The 19973-nt window shown below is 36.9% G+C and overlaps 1 protein-coding gene across 5 annotated transcripts in view; it reads left to right on the forward strand.

The window, feature by feature from the left end:
* Positions 1–19973, forward strand: part of ARHGAP15 (Rho GTPase activating protein 15) — a 326332-nt gene that overhangs the window by 163351 nt on the left and 143008 nt on the right. For all 5 annotated transcript variants that reach the window (XM_074873787.1, XM_074873784.1, XM_074873788.1 and 2 more), the window contains 2 exons: positions 186–284; positions 2167–2293. In XM_074873787.1, the coding sequence (XP_074729888.1) occupies positions 186–284; positions 2167–2293 (226 nt within the window). The remainder of the gene's footprint in view (positions 1–185; positions 285–2166; positions 2294–19973) is intronic.

Below are 19973 nucleotides of genomic sequence, written 5' to 3' on the forward strand. Positions count from 1 at the left end.
CGTTTGTTGTGACATATTGAAAACAGTTTTCAGACAGAGGTTCAAAACTCCTCAGTAACTCAGCACTCCAGGAGATAATTCTTGGTACAAAGGAAAAGCATTTGAGTGTGTAGGAGAGAAAATAGAAGAAAATCATCTGTCTGGTGTGTGCTTTACTTACCTATGTGTGCCCATGCCCTCCCCAGATCACGACAGTGTCAGGAAATGAGTTCCTCCTCCAGTCGGATATCGACTTTCTCATATTGGATTGGTTCCACGCTATCAAAAATGCAATTGACAGATTGGTATGTATTTGTTTTGGCTGTTACCTTTATTAATTAAGATGTAGCAATTTCAACTTCATTTGCTTAGGCATCTCTACAGGTTTTAGGCAGTCAGCAGCTAGCTAGACATTCCTTTCTCTGAAGGATATAAAAAAATATATGCAAATCTACTAAAAAATGTCAGATAAACAAGGTTGTTGAACAAAAATGTCATTTGCTTCTTGCCTCGAAACGGAACGCTACATTTATTTCTCTGAAATAACAAGGACATTGGTTTGCTGAGGGTTGTAAAAGCACACAAGCACTTAATAACTAATGAATTTTTGCATTTTCTGTTTATGCAGCCTACAGTATATAATCTTCAATAGAACTATTAATACATTTGAGCCTTTTATGAATTTTTGTATTACTTATTCACAAGAATAACACTAGCAAATAATATTCCTTTGTAACTGATTGCTGTTATTCTCCCAGGAAGGCTGGGGGTTTTCTACTAGAAGTAAGCAGGGCTGCGTTTTATTAAAACAGTTTTTAATTACCAAACCAGATTCAGCTGTAGCTTTTTCTTTCTTTTTTGCCACTCTCAGTACAAATTCCAAATATCTTCCTCCTATCCCTGCCTGATCCAAGAACGTATTTTTTTAGAGGGCACTGACTTTCCTTGTTCAGTGCAGAATCTGGTGGGAGAAAAATATCCCCATTTCTTGCATTTTTCAGAGGTTTTGCTGCAATGGAATTGTCAGAGCGGGCAGAGGCAGCCTCTTTGAAAGGGTTAATCTGAACACAGCTACCGTTTCCTTAAAGAGCTACAAACATTATATTACCCTGAGGCTATAATCAGCCAAGGAAAGTTTGATCTGATCATGTATGTCTTCATATTGTGCATTTCATTGGGTGTGTGAGGATATTGATATCCTACTGAAGATTTTGGGGTGGAGTTTTCTGTGGAGACTCAGAATACTTTTTTTTTTTTTTTTTTCACATGTTAGTCAGCTAAACATCTAATAGACTTGATTTTTTTTTTTAGTGCAACTAAGGTAATATTGTGGCATCAGCAGCTCTGAGTGAGCAGCGAGCAACAGCAGCAGAAACACGGCTGGTAGGGCAGAGTTGTACATGGTTAGGGTACCCGAGGGCTGGGCTTGTCCCACAAAGGTTTGCTCTTGCTGGGTGTGCAGGACAGGATGCCACCACGAAGCCCTCGGTGACCATTTCATACGTGTCATTTATTTCAGTTTTAAAACTCTGAATGAGTGTGTAAAGCCTTGTAGCTTTCCAGGCTGTTGGGATGGCTAAATCTCACCTGACCAGAGGTCATGGGAAGAGACGTGTGATTAGCCAAAAGATCATCTCCTTTTTTCTTCTATTTTTAAGTCTTTTCTCCATTAATGGTCCCTAATTATCACTTTGTATGCCAGTGAATTAGAGCAAGGGAGAAGTCCCCCCCTCTTTTCTAAGCTTAGACAAGCAGAATTCAACCCCAAATTTGTAAGGGTGTTTGAAACAATTGTGTTTGCAAGAATATTTACTGTAACTATCTACCCAGAAAGGCAATTTAAACAACCTTCCTCTTTACACGCGTTTGGAAGTAGCCTGCAATGTGGAAATCATTTTGGTCTCTAAAGCCTAAAGAAGTAGGCCTTTTGTTTTCCTCACTTAAATGGGAATTTATCTCAGAAATTAAGATCAGTCTGTCAGGGCCATAAAAGCTCTGCCATATGACAAATTTTGCATTACACTTTCCTTAAATTATATACTTGCTGCATCACTTGCTGTGTGTGTGTCTGTTAGCTTCTGATTCTGTACTGGCATTCTGTAATCTCTTGCTTCATTCTTACAAATAATAATTTTATTAAAAGCATACACATATGTGTACACATATATATATATATTCTTTTCCCAGCCAAAGGAACGGAGTTGTACATCGAGAAATTTGGAGTTCAAACTCAGAAGATCCTCCAGCATCGAATTACTGAATAGCTTAGACACTGAATCCAAAGAACCAAAGCCTGAACACAGAAAATCTTTAAGTAAGGCTTTTTTCTTTTCTGATTTTTTTTTTCTTTTTTTTTCCTGTCCTTTTTAAATGACTATGCCATTACAGGGTAAGATAATTTTTATTACATACAGAATGTAAGGAAGATCACTGAGAATTTTAAAGCTGAATGTGTTCTCTGCTGATATACATAACTTGCATTTAAGTAAAGACAGTTACTAGCTCCACACTTCTAAAGGGTGACATTCTCTCCTAAGCAAAATAAATTTGTTTAGGAGCAAAGACATTTATTCAAGCCATTTATTTTTAAAAATAAGCAACATGAGTCCTATGTTAATGGTCTGTTGCAGTTGCTTTGTTTCCATTTTAGTAAAATACCTCAAATTGCCAGAGTAATTTTGTCTGTTGTATATTTATACACTGAATGGCTGAAAGACCTGACATATCCTCTCTAGCCGACAATCACTGATATATCTATAATTTTATAGAAGGTAAATTCCAGGGATCGAGGTTGATTTTTGCCACTGTGATTAGAAAAGAAAGTGATCTAAGACTAGCAGGGATGTGCTTTACTCCACTGAGGCTTTCCTTTTCCAGCTTGTGCCGAGATGCTCATGATATTGTGGGCAGTAGATGCAGGAGCTGGTGGTGACCCTGAATCACTCGCTCAGCATTTTTTTAATTCCGCCCTCTCTTGAATCTTTGTTTTTCTTCTTTGTTTGGCAGGAGATTCACATACTGCTTCTAATGTAAGCGCCGTGACAGCTTTAGACTCACATGCTGGTACAAGATACCTATAGGTACCGAAGTGCTGTGTAGGAATTTGCCTGCACGTATTTCAGTGCAGGATCAAAGCCTTAGATGTTAAAAAAAGAGTTGCATTAAAAAGATCCAACATAGCTATTTTTAATTATAATTATCCACACAATCATAAATATATGCACACATGCATGCGCGCATACACACACAAATACAGATTCATTAAATAGTCTCTTTTTGCAGACCAAAGCTTTTTGTTGTTATTGTTTTCCTATTATCTTGGAGATTTGGGTTTTTTTAAGGTTTTTCTTTCTGTTATAAAGTAGCCTGAATGTAGCTTGTGAAAAATTGTCCCAATATCTTTGTATTGTGTGTTTCTCAGAGGAAGAAAAATAAGAATGAGAGCATGGTAAGTTTTGAGGGTCTAATTCTGCTCTTATTGTAGCTAATAGTAAAATGCCCATAAACTGCCTCAGCACTCAGGGAATTTTTATTTATTTATTTAGACTTCTCACATATCTTTAAATGATAATTTGTCAGACAAAACAGAAAAAGTGAATATGAGCAGTGACAGAGACTTAGCCTACATTTCTTTTCAAACCTTAGAGAATGCTGAATAACCTCCGTTTTGTTAAATGCTGTTTAAACTATTGAAAAATGTGAAAATATCTGCTGTGAAATCTCACTGAATTGAAGCTTGCATTTAACTACTGTAGATTAGATTGCTTCTAAAATATGTATTCAGAACTTTTTTTGGCCCCTTGAGATCAAGCAATTATGTGGAATTAGAAAAATCATATTATTCACTTACTTATTAGTAGTCTAAGCACAAACTGTATTGTCAGTTTTCTGCCTTTGGCTTTCTGTGCCCTTAATGTTCACACAAGTATCGTAGCCAGAATTATCGGCAGCTAGAGCCAAAATTGCTTTAAAAAGGCATGAGAACTGGTAATGACACATTGTTAGCAGTTAACAGGTGGTCGTTTCATTGTCCAGTTTGACTGCAGAGCACAGAGAAGATATGTGCAATATCTGCAAGTGTGTTTATAAAGTTCTTAAAAAGTTTAACAATTTAATAATTTTATAGTGCTCTTATATTATTGACTACTGCCAATGTCAGATCCAAACAAAGGAGATTTTTAAAAAATGGCTTAAAACTTCTCCAGTTAAACACAGAAATGAGCAACTGATATGTTAGCAGGCCACTACCCCCACCCCTCAATAATCTTTAATGAAATATTCAGACAGTTCAGACTCATTTGTATTTACCTTCTCTACATTTTAAGGGCTGCAAAAACCAGTTTTAGATGGTACTGCTGTGTCACTGGGGTTTTTTAGCAGCACAACTATACAAAGGACAGGTATATGCTAACCAAAGTATTCCAGTAATTTACTCTTTAATTTAAAACTGGTGAGACTGCCCCTAGAGACTTAGTAGCAGGAATTTGGTTTTTATGTTTAATCCTAATAGCTTCTGCTTACACTACAAGGACAAATGGTAATTCTCAGTTATGCTTTTTGAGCTGTAGACACTGATTTCATTGAAAATTGGGCTCAAACTGCCAGGCTCAATTTCCAAAGTTCACAGAGTGTCCGTCTTCTTGGTCACGCAGCTTTTCAGTGGCTTCTCATCCAGTTTGGATTCAACTCATGTTGTAATTGAAGTTTTCTTGAGCTAAGAAGAAACCAAGGATGGCCTTGGGGAACATTACCAAAATATGTAAAACTGTGATCCTGCTCTCAAATACATGGAAAGAGATTACTCTTTATTTTATGATGCCAACTATTGCACTGGTTTAATTTTTACAGCTAATGCTGGGTCAGAAAGAATATGTTTTTCACCCTAGCAACCTCCCCCATTAGAAGAAGTATACATTTGGTGCAAGGAAACTGCCTTGCAGCACTGCTCCTTTTTATGCAAATAAGTGTTGTTCTAAACCGATAATTTTTTAAATTAGTGGCAGACTTCATAATTTCCAAGTAATTTAGTTATCATTCAGACTGTAGGTTTTTGGTTTTTTTCTCCTAAGGTTGCCAAAAAACCCTCCTAATTAGTACCAATTATAATTGGGTCTGCTGGTAGGTGGTCTGCCACGTTAATTTTATACCACATGAAACCAGGCACCTGGTTTAGACTGAAAGTAGAGATGCTGTCACGGTGCATGGGGGGTAAGGAAAGGATCTGTGCATTGCACCGTTCCCAGAAATCGTTCAGCTCTCCAAAAACCGAGACCTTACTGTGTGCATGGACTGCAGGAGCTGTCAGGAGAGTCACGTGGTGGACAATGAAACCAACTCCGCGCTCTCCACGAAGCTCAGTGTTGCTTTTTCTGTCCATGGTCGCTCTGTGGTTTGCATTTTGGCCATCATCTGGGAATGCTGTCACTCAGGAGTGACCTCTTGTGGAAGCGCCTGGGCTGGAGTCGCTATCGATTGTTGGAGGGGATCAATTCCCCTTCTACTCCCCCTTCTCCGGATGGAAACAAACGGCTTCGCAGTAGGAAGAGTGCCCTTTGGCTACCGTATCAATCTGAGGGCTGCTCTTGTCAAAATGCACAATCACAAGCTTGATAATGCAATCCATTCCCCAAGCACTATATTTCCAACCTGTTCTCCATCATTTCCTTATGGCGTCACATTTACTCAGTTCATCACATTCTTATTAATATTTTAGGTTTCCTTGAAAGTGATGGAATTCTATTTTTATTACAAAAGCAACAAGAATAAATACTAATTGTTGTCAGTTATTTCCTTATGTAGTGGGAACAGTAATTTGTTCCTCAGCTTTAGGTTGCCAAAGCAAAATAATTAAATATTTTAGACATTTAAAAAATCTGTGATATTAGATAAATGCAATTTGATCTCCTTGTTTGCCACATAAAAGCTGGAACTGCCTGAATTGATAAGATTGAATTGCATTATATTTATTGTTTCTACTTGCATATTTTTCTTATCTTCAAGAACACTTTACTTAAAACCCAGTGGTTAGTCATGCAGTCCTGTGACAGATCCTGGAAAATCTCCTCCATATTTGAATTCTAGCTTGAGGTCCCACAACAAGAGCATCAAGATTTTTAAAAAATAAATATATATATATATCTGAAAAGGAAAGCCTTGATGGGCTGTGCAGTATTATTGATATTCATGATCACAGTGTCTCAATAAGAGTAGTCGGGGATCCTGGCTTCATTGTGCCAGACACAATGAGACACCGAAGTAAGATAATTCCAGCTCTCAGCCTGAATAAGGACAAGTTGCAACAGGTGGAAAAAGCGGGCAAAAGCAAGGGGTGGAAGGAAAAGTTGACAGCAAAGCCGACATGTCATGCATATTAAACAGCAGGCTTGGGATTCCTTTCCGCTCTTCGTTAGGATCGGGGTTTTAGCCCCGGCACACTGGCCACCGGCCAACTCAAATAATGATATTTTCCTTACCTAAATTCCTCTTGCACTTTCAACAGGGAGCAATGGGTCTTTTTAGTCCCAAAGAGCAAAGCATCACTCTTGGGAGGCCACAGCCCTCACGTTTCCCCAGGGAATAGCTGCAGGACAGTGGCTGGGAATATGCTTCCTAGCATCTTTTTAATCCAGAAAACTATAATAACCTCTGGATCATAATACTGATTTGCCTTCAGAGGTATTTGCTACAACGTCATCTGGGCTCTGAAACCTGCTTTGGTTTCTTAAAAGATAGACTTTTAAGTCAGGCACACCATCCCTAGTATTTAGCCAAGGACTGTGTGTGTGCTTTAAAATTGCCCAAAGTTGCTTTTCTTATTTCACTCAGTTTTCCTTACTTCAGAAGGATGAATTTTGAAACTCAAAGCATGGCATGTAAATATTCCTAAGTAGTTACTAAAACATCCAGAATCATCTCTGAATGCAGCTTGTTAGATAATTAAGACTGCACAATGTGTGTGGGGAAAAAAAAAAACAAAACAAAACAGCAGAAACCCATTTTGGACTCTCAGTGGACGTGATGGAAAAAATGGAGAATTTGGTGATGCTTTAACCCTTTCTGGCTCTGTGTGGTGCTTTCTCCTTCCCTGGCTACAGCTTCTTTTGAGGGTTTGCTTGAGGGTTTAGTTTGTCCCTGCACAGGACTGGATATTTCTGTGGCAAACACTGCCTTGCTGAGGCTATTGTTTATTGAAGGGATGGTTCCCAGGGTACAAACACACGTGTTTGCATGGCTTCAGCTATATAATGACAGGAGGAAAAAACCCCAGAAACTTGTTTTGTTGAAAGCATTGTTTAGAGGTCTTAGAAAAAGGCCACCTAATTGTGGATGGCGAGGAACCTGTGTGATTTTGCTCTCTTCCTTTCTAACATGTGAAGAGGCCAGTATGCTGAGACCATATTTTGGGATGCAGTGAGAGGTTTTACTGGCTCACCCAAACTTGTCGAGGGCCAGATGCTGCCATAGCTAACAGAGTCCTTCGCCCACATCGGGTTACCTCTGTGATAAGGGGGATAATTAGAGCAGCAGAAGTGGGAAATCACTCCATTTCTTTGCTAGCTCTGATGAGGTCTGAATTCTTTCCCCTTCCCAGCCCATTTATTTTACTTAGATGTGAAGTTCAAAGCCAAATGGCTGCTATTTAGGGAGTATTATTACATTACAATGTTAGCATTATGTATAGGTCAGTTTTATTACTTTTAATAAAACCAAGACGTATAAAACAGTAATGTATATTAGTGCAGTATTACCAATGACAACAATTAAAACAGAAAGGAAAATGAAAACTATATGCAAATATGCAGTTTCCTACTGCAATGTTAATTTTGTCACTCTACAGCCTGTATGTTTATGGCATTTATTTTTATTGCATCAACAGGAATGCAGTCAGCTTCAGATCCTGATAAAAACCCTCAAAAAGAAAATTCAAGATGCTGTTTATGGAGGGTGGCAGCATTCATTTGGGTTATAGGGACTAAACTTATTTTTTGACATGTTTTTACTCTCATGTTTCTCTGTAACATTTACTGTAGGTATGCTCCTTTCTTAAAGTTTAGGAAAATATTGATTCAGCAACAAGAAAGTAATAATGCTGGCATTTTGGAAACAAAACACGCCAAATTCAGAAACAAATTGTGTCACTTCCACTGATAATAAGAGATTATGTTGCACCCAAAATCACAACTGGCTGTGACGAGTTCTCAAGAAAAAACGGATTTTTTCCTGTATTTGAATATCCTGTTTCCATCAATTATAATATAATGTTTCGTTAATTCTTTGTTTTATTTCCACTTCACTTTCCAAAATCCTTCCAGAGTTTACTATTTGGGTTGAAAAAGCATATTTTTAAATTGGGCATAACCAACTTCCATATAAACATTTGGCAGGGAAATCAGTGCATGTTCACTTAATTCATTTTTATTGAACCAAGTCCAGATTTTTAGTCAGGAAAAAGTTAGATATTAATCATATCTGAGCAGGATCATTAAATTTTCCTTTACCTACTAGAACAGCAGGGTCATTATAGAACCATGAGAAGTTAGCTCACTTATTAATCTTTACAATTACATAAAAGTGATCATTTTTATAGTACTTAAGAGTAGCTCTTACCCATTATGTGAAGAGTATGTGGGAATATTACAATATAATATAATGTATTATTATAGATGTGACCTGTGACTCATTGGTCTGCTCACTGACACACAACTGTCTGGAAAAGTTATCTGTTTGAGCTTGGATAATCTTTAATTGTTTCATATTCCTTGTGCTCATTTACAGGGCATGCTGGTAAATAGAGAGCTAGTCACTGAGTTATTAATTACCTCATTATTACTTAATTATCACTATTGCATACTTCATTTTTATGGAGAATTATATCATAAAAGAAGGTATTTTATACTGCCCACCACAGTTAAGTATGAATGACAGTGATAGCTAATGTAAGATTGAGTTAGTTAAAGAAAATCAATCAGAAATCCTCACTATAGATTACTATCCGGTTTCTTCTGCCTTTTCCAGCAAACGCTTCTCATCTTTGACTTTGAAACCCAACAGTTTAAACTGGGTTCTTGTTTCAGTGGACTAATCCCCTTTCATAAATCATGTTCAAGTGCTGAAATAATTTGCACATCGTTTAAAGAGTATTTGCTTTGAAACATTCACCTCAAGCCCTTTTGTATATCCTTTCTCTCTAAAGATTTGTAGTATTTGTTTTGTTCTCTGAGGTATAAAAGACCTGGGTAAACTTTATTCCTGTTGTTTCAAGATTAGTGAAATAAAATGCATATTTATTCAACTGGGACTGAAAGGAGCTTTAGTAAAGACGATCATACATACGACCCATGGGAATGTTATAATACAAAATGTCTGTCTTAAAATCTCTTTAGGTTTGTTCAAAACGCTATTGAAGGACTTAAGTTTAAAGAAAAAAAAGGGGGTTACAAATCCATATTTCTTCTTTGTTCCAAAGAAGAGAGAGACACCATATATTTTTCTTAACAAAATAAACTCCTACATGTGCACTCAAGATAAATTTGATATGGAGGCAAGTAGAGACTGGACAGTCACGATTACTTTAAGTTTTTTCCTAGTGAACTACATGTACTGACACAGTGTTTAAGAAAACTATGTTTTGGAAAAATTTGTAGTGGTGGTTTCAAATGCACACTTGCTTCAGAAAAAGCAATCACAAAATAATCATGAGCATTTTAGGTATTATTGAAGTCAAGCAGTTGTGCTCCTTCCATGTACTAAAAGTGAGGCCAACTCCTGTGATATGAGGAAAAGATATTTTTTCTGACTTTATCACTTTTAAGCCCAAATATCCAACATGCCTTGAACTGGTTTGGTGCAGTCTCTTAATTCCTTACTAAGTACATCTTTGTTTACATTTGAATGTAAAACTAAAGTTTGCTGTATATTGTGCAGAATGTCATGGTTTTTATAGTTTAAAGCAATAGAAAATGTAGACAGTTAGATCTGCTTGACCCTCCATCACTTGTGTCGTCAGTATATCTCCAGTTTTGTACATCTCCATATTTTGCCTCCGCAGGGAAAAACTATAGGCTGACAACTGATAACACCTAAATAGACGCAGTTATTTTCACTGCAATGAGAAATATTTTAGACTTCTGTCTTTGGAGAGAGGTCAGAATTAGAGCAAGTGAGAAGGACTTGCTGAGCTTTGTTCTTTGGGAAGGAAGAGCCAGCCCAGCTTTCTGTCACTCCTGTCAGCCTAATTCTGAAGCCTCTCGTAGTAATTATTGAAATGACTACCCCAATTGCTAGCCAGAAAAAATTATTCTCACACTTCACTGTATTCTGAGGTTTCACTACTATTCATAACTAATCCAGATGCAGTCCTCCTGGTACTTTGAGAGGAATGTGACAGAAATAAGGAGGTTTTTAGGTTATAAAAGTCTAAATTAAGCTCAATTAGAGAGACTGTAAATGAGGCTCTAGATAGGAATACCTACTGCCCAGACTCACCTTTTTCCCCATGGTGAAATCATTTAAATGTCTGTACCTTCCAGGTTGGAAGATGTATTTAACTTAAATTATGACCTCAAATCCCAGATATTTAAAGACCAACTTAATGGATGAAAGCATGGTACTGTCTTCTGGCCAGGACTTATTAACGCTTTAAAAAAGAATGTGCTTTCTAGGATCTCCTATTTGTTCCACCAGCTGCCTGCTGATGTGCCAGATAAACAGATCGTGCCTCTGAAAGCCAAAGGGTGGAATACTACCGAAGGGTTAAATGCTGCATTGTTTCTCAATTAAGTAAAAGGTTCCAAGTAGATGGCTTTAAATATTGATGTTGAAGAGAACGTTATGACATATGAGCAGCTCCCCTCACTACCAAGGATATTTGGCTCCATTTAATTAATTCCATTGGCCATTGTCTTAACGGTGCCCAGGAATCACCCAAGAGGAATTAACTTGCGTTACTGTTATTGAAAAGTGTAACATAGCATTATCTGCCTCAGACAGACTTTTTGTAGCATTGAATCAATTCCCCAGTTCTTGAAAACAACTACCTCATTTGATTCCTTTCATAATTAATGAAATTCAGTAGTAATGTTTTAGCCCCTCAGCTCAGGCTGGAAGAATGTTCCAAAACTTCAGTTTTCAAGCTGAAAGCACTCTAATTTTCAGCCTAAATGGACTTGTGGTAAGAATGTGTTCTTGTGTCAGCATTTAGCTAGCTCTTTATTTTCAGCAGTGCTTTTCTGTCTCAGGTGTACCACCCCAAATAGAGTTACAGACAGTAGTATTATTTCATCTCCTGTTTGGTCGGGTAGACTAAACCAGTCATGATTTGTAGTCTTTCCTATGATAGGCTGCTGCTCTTTTTCCTGATAACCTCAAATAGTCTTTTTCTGGATCTGTTCCAGTTTCAGTCCATATTTCTTGCACATGGGTGCTCAAGGCGAGGTCTTCCTTGGAATTCACTCTTCCATATGGAAATGGATTGCTTGATACAGTCTAGGGATTGCATTTATCTATTTCATGGCCACTTCTTTAGAGATAAAAAGTAAACAACCAGAACATGTAGATCCTGCTGTCCTTTAATCTTTAGCAACCGATGCATTCTCTGTAAAAACCAAAGCCTTCCTTAAGCCTTTTTATAACATATAAAATGTGTTCCTACATGTGATAACAGTTTTTGTAATTAATTTTTAAGGTGTTCAATTTATACAAAAAAGTAACATTCTTATAAAAATGAGCAACTCTTTTCAAACAGCACATTTAAAATAAATTAAATTAAAACAATTTAAAATACTCCACTGTTAATACATTTAAAAAAAAAAAACCTCTTGGAGAGGAAAAGGTTTATCATGAAATTATCATGAAATTCATGAAGACACCTTGTCCAGAACACAGAAATAATTTTAAAAGCATGCAGGTATGAAGCCCTGCTCATGAGAGTATGTCTCTGCATGCAAAGCTTTATAGTTCATACATGTTGCAGTCACTTAGTGATAGTATGTTTTATAATCACTTCTGCTGCAGAAGGTTATACTCTAGCCCAAGGACCCAGAGCCTAAGGGAAGGTGGCCAGATGTAGGCAGGTTAGAAAAGGAGAACAGTCAGACACAGATTGGGTCATTTGACATTTAGGAGGCTTTGAGGTACAAAAATATAGATCAGAGCAAGTTAACCTTTAGCTTGGTGGGTATCTATAATAGAAGATTTCATTCAAGGTGTAGGAACATGTGGGTTGCATCCACATCACTCTGTACTTGTTCTTTCTAGGACAGACTGACCATGTCCAGTTCAGATAAAGTTTTTCCTCAGATCTTCTCTGGTCACATGGATATAGCTGGTGTTGTCAATGTGTGTGTCTGATATAGACTGATGGTTATACGCATCCCACCACCCTGATGTTTTTAAAACATGGTGGTGAATGTGCCTGATACGTAGACATGTAGTATTATGCTTGAAAGTAAAATGCTCTCTGGGATAAAAGTTAAAGGGCAGAGTAAAACAGAGGCAAAGTGTCTTTGTGCTGTCTTGTCCATAAAACCTTTTGGGAGGAGTCTTGGAGTAAAGTGGATCCTGAACAGCACCCAGGTTTTTTCTTTAGAAGACATAACTGGAAGAAGCAGAAAGTTAACTAAAAATTAAATAGTGTAGATGATGATCTCAAGATCACTCTGACTGTCTTCTCTCCAAGCTGTAGATGCATTCATTTAAATCAAAAGCTTTGTCTCATTGCTATGGTTTCCAAGAAGTTGAGAAGTTCTATTCCTGAAAAAAAAAAAAAAAAAAAGTACAAATTTTTGTGTGAAAACATGTGTATAGATCTTTCTTGTCTATGTAATATTAAAGATAATTATTTTAGGGTGCTATAATGTTCCTACCTTCCTTTCTTCATATGAAGGTATTTCAGTTGATGTGTTTGAATGAAAATCAAAAAATAGCACTAAAAATTAATGGAGAAATAATCAAAACACTGTAGTACCTGAATTGTTATACAATGTTATCTCAAAATTAAAGAGTATGATGGATCGAGGGTAGTACTGATATTAAGGCACAATTAGGAACAGTGGGATACTTGATTTCTCGTTGCAACCTTGCTCTTAATGTAAGTTACACATTAGTAATTTCTGAAGTGAAAGTTTAAGTCTTGCTTAAAAAATCTTCTGCTAGGTTTCAAGATTTGGGGCATCTGATAGTTTGAATTTGGGGTCCAATTATGAGAAAAGAAAACTTTTCTGTTAATTGCCCAGGTGTCTTGAGGGATGGAGACAGAAGAAAAAGTGAGGGACAGGCTTAAGCAAGGAGGAGTCAAGGTGGTGACGTGGGGAAAGGTAAAGAAAATTAAAGGATCCTGAAGCACAATTGGTTTGCTACACCATTTGTCTGATTTTTTCTTTCCTCTGGGTCCTGTAGAAGATATTGCCTGCTGAATGAGAAACAGTGCCAGGAAAGACACAGCAGTGGTCTCATCTCTTTTTAAAAAATTGTTTGTAATTGGTACACTTTTTAAAAAATCATTTGTAATTGGTAAATGCAAGGATGGAGAGGATCCATTACAGCTATACTTTCTCTTATTAATAACCCACAATGAAAATGTTATTTGAAAACAGATCTTTTATTTTGCAGATTTTAGTCCAGAAGACTAAGTTAGCAGAATTCACCTATTCCAAACAATTGTTTACTTGGAATTGATCTGTAGCTGTCCCTGCTCAAGTTACAGGTCATGCATAATAATAAAGCTTTCTAATTCTGTGACAGAATATTCATAATGTCTTTAAAATACTCAGCTAGATAATGGTCCCCAAGATCTGGACAGCAAGACTTCAAAAGACAGAGTCCTCTGATCTCCAGTTTCCTTGTTCTAAGCTTGGAAGGTTTCAACTATCAAGCATAGATAGATTAAGTTTTATTGGTTGATAGTCTAATTGCATTTGTATTATCTTTCCCCTTAATATTATTTTCTTTTCTCTGTATTGGATTTCATCCAAATATTACTACTTCCACAAAGCAGTTTTCTGAAAATATTTTGCTTTTCTTTGATGTTTAACTGCTTAACACGTGAGTGCTGCAATAAGGTGCTGGCTCCTGATAATAGTTTTCCTTCTGTAAGGAGAAGTTTTCACAATCTTCTGTGCTTTCCTTGTATTTGATAGAGCTCTTCAGTTAAGGCTTTTCATGGACAAGATAAGGTTTGGTTAAACATCTGAACTTTTGAATGTTTATCTGAACTAGATTTGACCTCTAAATTTGTCCATCATTAGTTATTTTGCTTTTCTTTTTAGAGACTAAATTATGCTATTAAATATGTTCTAAAGTAGGTTAAGCCCCTGTGCCGTTTGTCAGCTGGAACATTAATTTTAAAGCTAAAACAGTCTTCTATTGTATCTTTTTAACATTTTGTCTGAATTTTAACCGGGGCTGGTCAAACATAAAGTCAGTGCACCCATGCAAACCCCACATGTAGCTGATTGAAGTGTCTCAAAGTTGTTGTGATGACTGACCTGATTTTATTTCAGGAAAAATTTTGATATATAGTAATTGTTTGCCTGCTCAGGCAGCTTGTTCCAGTGCAGCTGTTTTGGAGACTGGATGAAGTACTAAATGTCACCACATGCCTTGCAGTGTCTCCCCCTCTGAGCCCCTATGCAAGGGCCAGGTGGACTTGGGGTTGCAGCTACTACTGCAGCAAGAGCATTGCACTAGTAGTGTAGGGCATGCTCATTTCTGGGGTCTCAGTTACTCCTACTTCTAGCTGACCACATCGGAGTGTCCTCTTCAGACCCACGTCTTGCCCTCGTGCTGCCTGTGTGGCGAGGAGCCACCACCAGATTCTCGGGGAAGCGGGTGGGTGCTGTGGGGAGCTGGCAGCGTGGTTCCCAGGCCACCTTGTACCTCAGCCAAAGCTGTGAGTGGTAGCATGAGGAAGAGAGAAGGCATCGTATAGTTTCTGTCTGCTGTTACACAACTGAACTGTATGACCTGATCTTTATTAGAAGAAAACTTCTGATAAAGTCAGTGCTAAAAAAGCCCACACCTTTAATACGCTGGAATCAGAGCTTTCAGGTAAGCAGTCAAATTTACAACGTAAACTCTTCTAACATAATATGTGGCTAAATATACCAGCAGCTTCATTGTGGGCTTTCCTTTTCCTGCTGTAATTACCCTTTCTCAGCCCAAGAAAGAGGCTGACCCGTAGCATATCTATGCACCTTCTCCCACTAGCAGCCTCCACAGGGTAGGCTCACACAAAAGCTATAGTCTCTTCGGTCTGCTTCATGTTTTTATGTTGATTTTATGCAGATCCCAAAGCACCTTTAGTGGAAGTCTTTACTGTGTCCTCGCAGTGCAACTCTGACACTATCTTGTAAGGAAAGAGCTGTAACTGCTGAAAAGTTTTAAAATCAATTGTGTTTTAACAAATAGAAATAATTTCTATAGAAACATGAAATTAAGTTTTATGGCAATGAAGGTCACTTTGTTTAAGGCTTATATTTATGTGAATATAGATGTTGGAGATTCTTACCAAAACTTTCACTTAAAGTAAGAAGTAAAAAGGATGCTTAAATCCATCCACTTATTCTTTTTAAAAATGCGGTCATGGGTGATCTTTTGTTCAGTTATACTTACTCTAAAGATTTGATTGAGGTAGAGGTAATTTGATAAAGTAGAGTTGACATACAAACAGAGTACAGCAAATGGATTTCAGGTCTTCGGTGAGATATTTTTTGATTACTTTAAAGATAATGGGTGTGCCTTTCTCCTTCATAAACTATGACATTCACATTCACTAGAAAGTACTAAACTTGTATTAAAAGAGAAAAATATACTGGAACCTGTGGTTTCAAGCAAAAAATAAACAGACAAATGTCACTACCATTTCTCATTGGCAATAAATAATTTTAACATGTTGGTTTTCATAACATGCACTATGAATTAATTCTAAACTTTATTGTATGAGAACCTTTAGAAGTTCATCATGGGTCAAAAAAGATAAGATTATGAATATAATTGGAGGCTGACTGCAATGGAAATAATATTAAATTTTAAAATAATTTACTTCTTAAATTTAAAAGTCCAAAATATAATTGACAATAGTCTCAATAAAAAGAAAATTATTTGGTATGATATTCTTTCTGAAAAGGTCCCATAAGATCTGATCTGAATAAAAGAATCAACAAGGTATCCAAGCGCACATCTAAAGTTAAATATATGAATCATTTGTATGATTCTTAACAATGGTGATATAAATACAGCAATATCAAGTCTCCCTTGTTCTCTACAGATAGTTTGTTTTCCAAAGCATAAGGCAGAATTATATGTAGGTTTTGAAGTTAAAAGCTCACCCATGGCCAGCAATACCCAGCCACTCAGAAGGGTTTTCTTTTGGCACAACAATCTATCTGGTGCTCCTGATAGAAAAAAGCAACTGTATAATTTTCTTGTCCTTTTGTCTGAGCAATTTAGTGTAAGTAATGACTATTCATATTATTCGCAAAGGGTTGAAAATTTTTTTTAGACTAACTCAGTCAGGAGTTAAGCATAAAGACCTGAAAGTTATTGACATATATTCCACAACAGAAGACAATAAACAGAATTCTGTATTCCAAAAAACCCTGAATGTATTACTTGTAAATTATTTGTTCAACTCGATCTGGAAATAGTCTTCAGCTCCTTGCTCTGTCTTCCTCAACCTTTAATTGCATGTTTGTTTTCTTTTGGGAAGTCTGCTTAAATAATATTTTCATATTGTATATGTCAATTTCAGAAGTAATTAATTCAAATATTGTAATTTTTTTCCTCAGTAACTATCGTGTTTTATATAAGTGGGATGAGACTGTACAGCTGTAAACACTGGAACAAGGCAGCACTGAGTTGCCCAGGTAGCAAAGGGCAAGGACCACTGTCCAACTCCTATGTGTTAGACCATCCAAGTTATCAAGTATTTTCCTGGGAATTTTAGTAACCCTCTCTAAAGGAGAGAAGTACACCAAATACAAAAAGCATCTCCATCATGCTCCTGCTTTTTGCCTGTACTCATCTGTAATTAGATCACTCTTTACCTAAAAATTTAACAGAAAGCAACTATTGAAGGAGACTTGAGATCAGACGAGTCCTTGGTGATCTGTGCTCATACAAAACTGCCCTCCTCAGTTCAAGGAGGGTAACAGACTGCAGCTACTTTTTTGCAAAGAGGCTGTGTCAAGAGTCCTAATCCCTGACACGAGCTTGGAGAGACCAGTTTCCCCTTCCCAAGCACGCTGTACTGTCTCTTCCTAGAGCCTGAATAGTCTGACTTTGTGTACTGCAGCAGATTTCATCCAAGTCCCACATGTTTTACATTACATGAACATAAACTGGTCATACTGTATGAATAAAATGAACTCATTGATTTCTGGCATTGTGGTTTTTATATTCAAGTTAAGTGTGTATAATAGCATTTCTAATATTGTGACAATACCAAAAAAATTGTGGAAAGCAAGCCTTGGCATGTCCTGGGTGATCTAGTCCAGTCCCTCCTGTCACAAGGTACTGTGTTCTGTGTCCCCTTTCATAAATTTATTATACTTCATCTTAAATTCTTTTAGTTTTATTTGCCACCACGACTTCTTTGAAAGGGTGTTTTAGAACTTCGTATTATGGCCAGTTTATATTCATTTATTCTTGTGCCAACATTGTTCTTCGGTTTAAACAGCTCTTTTCCCTCCCTGCTGTCCTCTGCTCATCTCCTGCTCCTTTTCCCACCCCACCAGCAAATTCGTAGAGAACAATCATAGCTTTTCTCAGCCTTTTTCTAGCTGGCCAAACATGCCAAGCTCCCCGTCCGCTTTCTAAAGCTCAGCAGCCTGTTCTCCTGATACTTCTCACGGCTACTGCCTGCACCTTTCCTGGCATGAATTCCCAGCTCACACATGAGTATTCAAGGTTGCACACTCAGAGAAATATTTTGTATTAATCCTTCTCTGACCATGCATTGGGTAGTATTAGGTCTAATCTGGTTTCTCCAGCTTCCAGTCTCAAAATTGTTAAGAATTTATCTGATATCTTAATTCTTGTCTCAGATTCCCAGCCTTGCGTCACTGTCAAGTATTTTTTGAATGCTCCTACTTTTTCTGTTGAAGTCATTAATGAAAGCATAAAAATCAGTTCCAATATTTAAGGACTTGCAGTGGTAACTTTCCTTCAGTACAGTAGTTCTCCTTTCAACAAAGCTCATTTTAATACCTTATTTAGTCACTTTACAGTTATTGTTTTAATTCTATACATCTTCTCTAGTTTAACTAATAATTTCCCATTTGGCATCATAGCAAACGCACAACTGAAGTCCAGATAGATTTGGCCTATTGCATTTTCCTTTTCTAGAAAAACCCCATTTATTTTATTCAAGAAAGATATCAGGTAAGTTTGGTATGATCTTCCTTTACAAATCCAATACATAGTCAGAAATATTGCTTTACTTTTCTAAATATTTATGGTACAAATATCACTAAGAAAAGCTGTATGCGGAGTGCCAGTTTGTTTCACAATGTGTGTAGTGCTATTTAACATAATATTCATTTATTTCCATTTATTATTAGTGGGGGACAAAATTTTTTAAGTTTATATGCATAAGAGCATGATGCAAAATATGAATTATGTAGTCATTTTACTGAATCTTTACTGCTAATGCACACAAATTTCACAAGTGTAATGACACTACTGAGCACTTAAGTTGTTAGGCTGTCATATTACAGAAAAGTTATTTGTACTGTATAATCACTGTTTTCTTTTTCCTATTGTTTATTTCTGAGCTTGCTTCATAAACATTTATAAATGCAGATATACTTGCTGCGGCAAAATACCTGTTTTGAGACCATAAACCTGAATGACTTCAGGTCCTTTGGTGCCCATACAAACAAAAAAAGCGTTTCCTGGCCAGTGATACCCATTCTGTCACCTGATGCTGCAGTTCTTGGGTCTATGCTCTGTAGTTATCAAATCTGTAATTTTAAAGCTTATCATAAAGATAAGGATTAGAGGTAATGTTCAATTCTTGCATTTTCCCCACCAATCATTTGTGTAGTCCCTTTAAGCAGACCATGTATCTGCCTCTCATTTTACTCTTCTACAAAAAAGATATAGTAATTATAGTGTGAGGATAACTCATGAGACCTGCCCAGGAATTTCACTAAGGGATAAAATAGGATGACTGACAAAAGTGTTTAGATCAATAAAGTAGATGAAGTGAATTCTTTATCCTTAGTGAGCAGACTTTATTGACTCCATCTCAGAACATCACAAAGAGAAGGAAGGAGGCAGGAACTTGGTTTTGTCACTCTCAAAACTTTGGTGCTGGTTGAAAAACTGACCACTGAATTATACAGGAGATAATTCATGTTGCTCCTTCCTTAAAGGAGTAGCAGTAGTTTCACATCTGCTGCAGGTCAAAAATATCCAAAAAACTGTTGAATTCTGAGTTCCAATTAAATCCAATAGAACTTAAAGTCATGAGTCATTATATATTCTTAGATTACAGTGTCTCCTGAAATGTAGGCATAGTCATACGCCTCTGCACGTTAAGATATATTTCTTCAGGAGGATAAGACACTCAGCAATTAAGCATTCCTATTACTTAAAATTAAGTAATTAATTACTTTAATATTTTCACACATATGTGGTAGTTCTGCTGTTAGACTGGCACTTTCATTATCCAAAGTCATAGAGACCTACTTCTACCTCCCCTTTTGCCATCTCAGCTTTGATTCAGTCCTGCAAGATGCTGTTGAGGACTCTGGATAAGAGTCTGTAAAGCACTTAAGAAAATGATTAGTTTAAGACATCACAGATCACAGTTAAGTCCATTGGTCTGTTCATATGTATTTTAAGAATGTTGCAGTTAGGATTTTGATCGGTGTATTCTGTATTTTCAATGGTCAAGCTTGTCACTTTTATTATTATTAAATCTCAGATTATGGGTGTTGTCGTTATACTACAAGTCATCTCAATTTCTAAGAACTTTCTAAAATTTTGAAGTC

This window comes from Strix uralensis, chromosome 6, assembly GCF_047716275.1.
Source record: "Strix uralensis isolate ZFMK-TIS-50842 chromosome 6, bStrUra1, whole genome shotgun sequence".
NCBI classification, from domain to species: Eukaryota; Metazoa; Chordata; class Aves; order Strigiformes; family Strigidae; genus Strix; species Strix uralensis.